Source organism: Typha latifolia, chromosome 3, assembly GCF_019914945.1.
Source record: "Typha latifolia isolate L0001 chromosome 3, TyphaL0001v2, whole genome shotgun sequence".
NCBI classification, from domain to species: Eukaryota; Viridiplantae; Streptophyta; class Magnoliopsida; order Poales; family Typhaceae; genus Typha; species Typha latifolia.
The window spans coordinates 17,571,788-17,581,415 of NC_133088.1; the positions used below are offsets into that span (position 1 = coordinate 17,571,788).

Here is a 9,628-nt window from a genome sequence, read left to right on the forward strand (position 1 = left end):
GCTCTATCTACAGTCTGTAGTCCATGACATATAAACTTATATTATGTGATTGTAGTGCTGCAAATTCTGAGTGTAAAAAGAGTCAAGCTCCACAAATTAAATGATAGCGCATTTACTCTCTTTGACAACACCACCATTTTAAGCTCGAAAACACCAAACTAAAAGAAGCTATAAGTTTGTAATATTTGAACGAAAAGAAATCCGGAGATAGAAACATCATCGACTCATCTTCCTTATTATCTCACGACAAACACTATTTCACCATCGTTCTTCATCGACTCATCTTCCTTATTATAACGCAACGGTGCACTGGCTCTGCTTCCGATCAAATTTATTTCCGCACCTTTCAATTTAACGCCAACCAAGCTGGAGAATAGATCCGACCCCTATTGAGGAACCACGGTAGAGCAGCAGCAGTAAACACACCGTCGGAAAGACGGTGAGCTCACAAACAAACGGAATTATATCCTGCCTCTTTGCCCTCTTTCCTCCATAGATTTGAAGATAGATGTTGCATGAGAAGGCCACAAGTAGAGCCACAAATGTAACGAGGAATGACATGTTAGCTAAGACGTACTTAGTAGGAAGAGCGCGTCGGAAGTCTTTCTCCTTGTAAGACGAACTTAAGAAGGATAAGAATAGCACAAGAGAAGTAGAGGCACTGGATAACCCAATCGCGTATGCATGAGAGAACACTTTGAATGCAGTCCTATTGAGAAAGATTGGATCTTGGTTTGCATCCTTATCACCTGGAATGGAGAAACTAGAGGCAAATACCACAACTGCTACGAGGCTGGAGCATATCTTCCCCAATTCCATTAGCTGATTTTTGCCATCTTTTACCATATCCTTGTGGTTATCGGGGAAGAGCTCTTGCGCAGTCTTTTCGCTTTTGTTTCGGCTGTACCTGAGGTCTTTTGGTACAATCTCCTCTACTAGCTGCACTTGGATACAACCATATGTAAGTTTCCCCATAATTTTTTGTAGCTTTAATTCATATAATTCTTATCAGAAATAAAAGAGTCACAGAAATACTAAATCTGTCTCTGGAGAATCAGAGTAATATAGCAAACGCGTGGATCTCTATTGTAGAAATGAGACCATAAAACACCAAATCTATAAAATTGCAATGAACAAAAACTCGAAATCTCAATTCAACTCGAAATATAAACGAGTGAAGTCAAGCATAAGAATCGACTCAGCTCTCCTTGGATTTTCGGTATGAAAACTCAATTATATGTTTTTTTATATATTCATGAAACATCTATGAATACTAAATTCTAAAATAAATATAAAGCAAAAAAAAAAAAAAAAAAACCTAGATAACAAAGGAACTATTTTTTAATATATCTATTATTTTACAAGTAATTTTGAAAACATAAGAGTGCAAATACTAACTTGGTATGTTAATGCATTAATGCTCATGATGGAGTTGCATAAAACTCTGTTTGAGTTTAAGTACTTAACAAATTTGACTGATTCTTAGCCCCAAGTTTTACATATATCTATCTAACAAGTCGGTCTACCTTTTTGACAAAGTAAAGAGATATGAGTTGTGTATGTTCACCTCAAAAAATTCGAGTTCATATTTCATTTGCAAGGCAAAGCCCTCATCTTTCACAATTTTCTCTGCAGCAAAATGTAAGATGGTATTTTCAGTCTCCGGTTGGACGTAGGATAGCAGCCAAGAAGGTAATTTTGCATTCTTCCCTGAGGTTTCTGATTTTATATACTTCACTATCTTTTGGTGGCCATACTTGATTGCCACTTGAAGGACGTTCCTTTTATCCGAATCTAAATTGTATGCAGATTGCGAAAAGTTTGTTAAGATTTGCTCCACAAAGTCATCAAGTCCCAATTTAGCACCAAGAATTAGAGGTGAATCATTCCATTGAACTATCTCATCGTCGTGGTCATCCTTTTTCTGGCAGTAGCAATTCACTTCTATAATAAGTTCTTTCTTCTTCTCAGATTCTTCAGGCTGTGGATTTTCTTCTTTTGACACTTTAGGATCCCTTCCTCCGTTAAAAAAGTCCCAATATTTAGGCTTGCTAGCCAATAAAGCAATCAATTTCTTGGTTTGCATATGGTTCTGTTTCTGCTTTTGGAGTTCTCGAACGCAACGGAATACTGTAGAATAACAAATAAGAATTGTAAATTAACTACAGTAGTATATCAGATTATAAATATGGATATCAAGTTTATATAGAAATTAATCTCTGGTTATATAGAGAAATAAGATCATAATAAAACGCGTCTGCATTTTCAAGTAGAGGATATATATAAATAATACTCTTCTGAACAAGTATTAATTCCTACATGTTAGCATATTTAAAACTCGCATTGCTTCAATATATTGAAAACAAACTGTCGAATCCATGCGACTGTAGAAACATCAAATCCAGGAAATCAGTAAGTCAGATGTAGCCCAAAAATCATGCAATCTTAATAAGGGATAATTACGTAGTGTACCAGGAAATCGATAAATCAACTCTAGGAGGTCGCAAAGGGTAGAACAATGTTCTGGAAATTTTCCACCAAGTGTTATCAAAGACTGCTTCTCTTCATCCTACAATTGCAGTCAAAATCATTATGTCACTATTGTTGAAACAAAGAACATTTAACTCCATCTTTATTATTAGATAGATCACATGGTTAATATTGTAAGAAAAAAAGAGAAAAACATATATAGGAAAAAAAGACTCCACATTCGATCCATTTAATCTAATACTGCCTAAAGCATGAATTCTCATATAAAAAGATTAAATAATACATTACCGTTGATATCTCTAACTCATTTCCATCACTATTAGTTATATCATCAAGTTTCTCCTTTTCCAACGGAATACCTGAAATAATAAAATAAGCATGTGTGTGTATGTATATATATATTATGAGCGTTTGTTTGAAATGTGTATGCAACCCATAATATCTTCCCATAGAGTTGATTTTTAAAAACAAGTATAGAAATATACCTACTTATTTAGGATGTTTTTGCTTCTTGACAAACCTTTCAAAAACTTATAATATTAAATATAAAGCACTACGCACGTTCTTTAAATTAACACAATATTTCTCGTTGAAAGCTTTTGTGTGTGTGTGTGTGTGGAGTTGGTTTTTGAAGATAAATTCTTGTCAAAAGTACACCAAGACATGCGACTGGGATCTGCATGCTATTCGATCCCTATGATGATAGCTAGGTATAAAAGTGCAGCGGGCTAATTGATCAAGAAACTGCATAAATTATAGATGAAGGAATCCATGGGTCCAAGTTGCAGTTTGCTTCTGAAGGCCTCAGGAATGGTGACCAAGAGCTGCAATGGCGTGACGCCATTTGTATTGCGAGTAGTCATCAGATCTTCATATTCCCGTGCTATCTCCATTGCAAGATCTGCAAATACATCTCCTAGTTATGTAAGATGTAAAATTGGATACATATATATATATATATATAAAATAAATTAATTATACCAGGAGCATTTCCCATAACTGCACAGTGCAGCATGGTGGAGCCATCCTTACTCCTTTGTTGTAGTATATCATGATTATCAACGCCTCGGAGCTCCACCAGCTTCCAGAATACGCCTCGCTCCCCGTAGAACGCCGCCTTGTGCAGCGGAGTCTCATTGTTCTGGTTTTTTTATCTTCATGAGCTCATTGTATTTGTTCACGAGCGCCTCCACCACCCTCACGTCTCCATTTGCTGCAGCCACGTGCAGCGCCGTATCACCGTAGATATTTTTAGCCTTCAGATGATTATCTTCAGACATCACCTCCACCAGCCTCAGTGCGAGATCGCTCTTCTTGTGGGCGATCATGACGCTAAGCAGCGGGTCATCTGATAAATTCACCACATCCTCCTCGTCTTCATTCTTCGTCGACCGTACTCTGACATTTTTTGATACGAGCTTCTGGAGATAGTCGAATTTCTCCGCAAGTATCGCGTCATCAATCTCTTTGTACTTTTTCAGGAATTTCTCCTTGTAGATCTTCGGGAAGTGAGACTCTGATGGTATATCTTTCTTAACAACATCTACAGGAGTTTCTCCGTGTGGATTTTTGGGATCCGTTGCTGCCATAAGATCGGGAAGAGTTGCAATATCTTGCTTGATTTGTATCAACTCGTGTCAGTTTAGTTAGTGCAACGTTAGTTAATTTTGTAGGCTTGAGGAATTAAAGATGACTTCCTTTTCCTTTGCGTTTCCATGTGATTGGAGGAAGAAAGTGTGCATGCATTAGATTCTCTCAACTCATTGGTTTAAAGAATAAATTAATAAAAGTTCACAAGGCAAATTAAAGCTACATATTCTGCCAATTGCGACATTAACCTTTATAATTTTTCATACGTATAAATGGGAAAATAAAATGACAACCGCTACTCTTCCACCGTCTTTTTTTCATCTACTTATCTTCCCTTTTTTATTGCAACCCTGCACTAGATTTTCGGAGCTCTGCATCCTTCTCCATGTGCTTCTGATCAAATTTATTCCCACAACTAGCTTCCAATTTAACGCCAAACATGCCGGAGAAAATATCCGATCTCAATTGAGGGAAGATGGTAGAACAGCACTAGTAAACATACTGACGGGAAGACGACGAGATCACAAATAAACGGAATTATGTACTTCGTCTCCGTCGGCTTTCCTCCGTAGATCTGAAGATAGATGTTACATGAGAAAGCAATAAATAGAGCCACCAGTGCAATGGGGAAGGACACGTTAGCTAGTAAATACTTGATAGGAAGAAAGCGTCGGAAGTCTTGCTCTCTGTAATTAGAAGAGTTTAAGAAGGATAAGAAGAGCATAAAAGAAGTAGCTGCACTGGATAACCCAATCACGTATGCATGGGAGAACACTTTGAATGCAGTCCTGTGGAAGAAGATTGGGTTTTGGTTCGCATCCTTATCACCTGGAATGGAAAAAGTAGAGGCAAATACCACAGCAACTACTAGAGCGGAGCATGTCTTGCCCATTTCCACTAGCTGCACTTCGCTACTTGTTACCATATCCTTGTGGTTCTCGGTGAAGAGCTCTTCTGCAGTCTGCTCGTTTTTGTTTCTGTGGTGCAAGAGATCTTTTGGTACCATATTTCTTATTTCCTACAGTTGATACAATCATATGTAAGCTAGTTTCCCTATAATTTTTCAATTTTTCATAGTTTTAAATCTTACTCAAGAGTCAGAGAGATACGAAAATCTGTTTATGTGGTTTCATTTGCTAAGAGCATTACGTGCTCTAAATATGGCTCCAATATGGAGCCAAGAGCCCAGTCAACTACAACACACCGGGCTCCATATTTATTAAAATAATATTGCTATTTTAAATTAGTTAATAAGTCCTTTCAGTGTTATTATTTTTTAATAAAAAATATATGGTTAGAAAATTCTCATCGAGATCTTTAAAATAATACTAATATTTAATAGTTTCATAAGTAATTTTAAATTACTAATTTTTAATTAAACGCATCGAAATTATATTACATGAAATAAACATTGAAATAAGCATTACATATCATTAACTAAAAATATCAAAATTATATTATATAAAATAAGCAAAAATTAATATTTTATAATAAAAATAATAGATATTTAATAGTCTAGTAAATTATCTCCCAATACCGTAGCCATCTCCTCTTCCTTGACTGTATCCATCTCCTCTATATTGATATAATTATTTCATGTTTGATATATTATGTATTTTAATATTTAATATTTATATTTTCCTACGACATATTGATTTTAAATAATAATAAACATATTTATTTTATAAATAATAAAATATTAAACTCATTTTTATAAATAATAAAAAATTTAAATTTAAATTAACTAAAAATAATTTAATATTAGACTCATTTTAAAGTTCCAATCAAACATTTCCAATGGTACTATTTTTATTAAAAACTAATTATATACTCAATTTAACTAACTAAATTATTTAATAAAAAATACAAATAAAATTAAAATTATTGAATGTAATAATTATTAGGTAAATTTAAAAATTTTAAAAAGCTTAAAACAAAATGGAGCCGGGCTCTATTTTTTTAGTGGGACTCCAAATTTAGAGCTCTACTATTGCTAGCTCCAAATTTGAAGCTAGCAATGGAGCTCGGTTCGAGTTGCTCTAAGATTCTCAACTTAAATTATTCTATTCGGTTAGTATAGCTAGCATAAAGCAAATCCTTTTGGTTCGCAAACCTTTACACTGATATATACCGTTGTGTAAAAAAAAAACTTCTACAGTAATCCGTTAAAACAATTTAGAGTAATATAGCTCTAAAATATTCTAAGCTCATGGATCTCTATTATAGAAGTAAAATCATAAAGCACTAATTTATAAATTGCATTGAGAAAGTACTAGATTTAGGTAGGATATAGAAGATAGATTAACTTATGGCGCACAAATTTATTATGGACGTCACATACATCCACATAATTACATAGTGGATATGTATCTTCCAAGTCCCTCTCTTTTATGTAGTCAAACCTAAGAAAAAAGATTTTTCTCACCAACTCTTGAATTAGGAAAATGGTTGGATTAGGCATATTAAAGTTAGTGAAGAAGTATATATATATATAGAGAGAGAGAGAGAGAGAGAGAGAGAGAGAGAGAGATAGTCGAAGTAAAAGGGATATTAGTTGTGTAAGTTCACCTCAAACCATTGGAGTTCATATTGCATCTGCAAGGGAAAGCTCCTATCTTTCACAGTTTTCTCTGCAGCAAAATGCAAGATGGTATTTCCAGTCGACGGGTGGACATAGGACAGCAACCCAGAAGGTATAGTTGGATTACTCCCAGAGATCTTTGATAGTATAAGCTTCGTGATCTTTTTGTGGCCATATTTGATTGCCACTTGAAGCACATTCATTCCCTCTGTATCTAAATTGGATGTAGATTCTGGAAATAGGTCTAAGATTTTCTCCACGAATTCATCAAATCCCATTTTAGCACCAATAATTAGAGGCGACTCTGACCATCGAGCGTGATTTTCAGTCGCATCCTTTTTCTGGCAGCAGCACTTGACTAATTTTTTCAAAAGAATCTCCTCTATTGATTCTATTCCGTTCGAAGGGTAAAATTTTTTTTTGTTGAAAGGTTTCCCTCCTCTGTTATAAAAATTCCAATAATCAGACTCTCTAGCTAATAAAGCAATCAGTTGCCGAGTTTGCCTCTGCTTCCGTTTCTGCTCTTGGAGTTTCTGAATGCTAGGGAATGCTGTAGGATAACAAATAAGAATTGTAAATTAACTACAGTAGTATATTAGATTATAATTGTGGATATCAAGTTTATATAGAAATTAACTTCCCACTTGCATTTTCAAGTAGAGGATATATATAAATAATACTCTTTTGAACAAGTACTAATTCCTACAGGTTAGCATATTTTAAACTCACATTGCTTCAATACATTAAAAACAAGCTGCCGAATCCATGTGACTGTAGAAACATCAAATCCAGGAAATCAGTAAGTCAGATGTAGCCCAAAATTCATGCAATCTTAATAAGAGATAATTACGTACTGTACCAGGAAATCGGTAAATCAACTCCAAGAGGTAGAAAAGGGTAGAATAATGTTCTGGATATTTTCTACCAGCTTCCAAAAGACGTCTCGCTGCCCGTAGAGCGCCGCCTTGTGCAGCGGAGTCTCATTTTTACTGTTTTTCAACCATATGAGCGCCTCCCATTTCGTGACAAGTGCCTCCACGACCCTCACGTCTCCCTTCGCTGCAGCCACGTGCAGCGCCGTATCACCGTAGATGTTTTTAGCCCACAGATTCCCTTCGGGCATCACATCCAGCAGCCTCAGTGCGAGATCGCTCTTGTCGTAGGCGACCACGACGCTAAGCAGCGGGTCATCTGATAAATTCACCGCATCCGATAAATTCATCTCATCATCATTTGGTATGAACTTTTCTGATAGGAGCTTCTGGAGATAGGTCCAATCATCGTTGCGTATAGCGTCATCAATCTCTTTGTACTTTTCCTTGAATTTCCCCTTGTACATCGTTGGGAAGATGGACGGCCGTGGTTTGTCCGGGTCATATAAGCCTAGCATAGGATCATGGTCTGCTGCGGAGCCACAATTTTTAATACTTGTCCGCAAAACAAATAAAAAATGCGAAACTTTACAAAACTAATTAATTATCAATAATGATCTCATAATTGTTCGCAAGACTTCTCATAAAAATTAAGAATTAAAGAATAAAGTATTAATATACTATTGCGATCACATTAGTCATTAGATGCTAAAACAATTTCCTTTCCTCTTTCTAAACTCTTAAATATTAATCAAGTGAGACACATAGAGTTGACAAAAGATTAAGAGGAGCTAATTAGATAGCAAAATTACATAAATTAAAGGGCCAACCATGGCCGACCTTACCATATAAGTCGGGCAACGAACCATCGTGAGGCAATTCGTCGGTATTATCATCGTCAGACGATACGTACATATAATTTGGAACCATTGCCATGTCTTGATTGAATTTTATGATCCAACTGATGTTAGCTTAATATAAGGTTTAATTTATAGGCTAGCTTGAGGAATTAAAGGTGACGACAAAGTTGGCTGCTTTAATTGTTTTCCTTTTTGGGTTTGCATGTGATTGGAGGAACAAAGCGTACATGCATTGGATTCTCTCGACCTATTGGGTTTAGGAATAAATTAATAACAAGTTCGTAAGGCAAATTAAAGCTAGGGCATACGTACATATATACTCTCGTGATTGACGATCAACAAACATACAGGTTGGTTAATTTCGAAAGCATCCTCTCCTCTTTGGCCCATTAGTTCAATACAGAGTAGGAGAGGATGGGATCAAATTCGGGGACAGCGAGCTGCACAAAAATGTGAACCTGAAATGGTCCAAAAGCCAAAGCAACTCCCAAAGATCATCAAGGCAAATCCAATAAAAGTTTACCTCCAATTTGGGCAAAGAATAGTTTTTCGTCCCAATTAAGCAGGAGATATATATGCACTTCTTTCTCTGCAACGTTCTAAAACAACTTCCTATATGTTTTATATATTCTCCTGCATTTATTTTGCTCCGGTTCCATTGTTCATGTAATTAGTTCAGTTATCTATACCTTAGTGTTGGTCACAGCATGGCAGTATTAGAACTCGTATACACCTGAGGCTATTAATCTCAATGAAACCTTTAATCTCAATGAACCAATCCGGCTACCTACCTATTTACAATTTTTCATACGTATATAGGTGGTGATTGATCAACAGGTTAGTTAATTTCGAAAGTATCCTCTCCTCTTTGGGCCATTAGTTTTATACAGAGTACGCGAGAATGGGATCATATTCCGGGACACCCAGCTTCACAAAAATGTTAACCTGCAATGATCCAAAAGCTAAAGCAACTCCAAAGATCATCAAGGGCAAAGCCAAAGGTTTTACCTGCAATTTGAGCAAAGAATAGTTTTTTTCTTTCTTTTTTTTGTCACAGTTAAGCAGGAGGAGGTACACTTCTTTCTCTGCAACGTCCTATATGTTCTAAATAGTCTTTGCTATATGTTCTCTCTCTCTCTCTCTCTCCCCTTATTTTCCATTATTTAGTCATATATTATATTATCTTTAGCAAATGCGAATTGGAATCAAACATAGCAGCAGCATTCATTAGGCTG

General features: G+C 35.8%; 2 protein-coding genes across 2 annotated transcripts; both read right to left on the reverse strand.

Annotated features, from left to right (window-relative positions):
* Positions 1-351: 351 nt before the first annotated feature.
* LOC140784051 (uncharacterized) lies at positions 352-4,079 on the reverse strand. Its single transcript, XM_073131229.1, has 7 exons — positions 3,693-4,079; positions 3,472-3,631; positions 3,236-3,391; positions 2,779-2,849; positions 2,473-2,569; positions 1,568-2,130; positions 352-939 (listed from the first exon to the last, which is right to left on the reverse strand). Exons 1-7 carry the CDS (start codon positions 4,077-4,079, stop codon positions 352-354), a joined length of 2,022 nt encoding a protein of 673 aa, XP_072987330.1.
* Positions 4,080-4,306: 227 nt separating this feature from the next.
* LOC140784052 (uncharacterized) lies at positions 4,307-8,000 on the reverse strand. Its single transcript, XM_073131230.1, has 5 exons — positions 7,652-8,000; positions 7,521-7,607; positions 7,391-7,432; positions 6,649-7,211; positions 4,307-5,098 (listed from the first exon to the last, which is right to left on the reverse strand). The coding sequence occupies exons 1-5, from the start codon at positions 7,998-8,000 to the stop codon at positions 4,508-4,510; spliced, it is 1,632 nt and encodes a 543-aa protein (XP_072987331.1). The 3' UTR covers positions 4,307-4,507.
* Between the last annotated feature and the right edge of the window lie 1,628 nt (positions 8,001-9,628).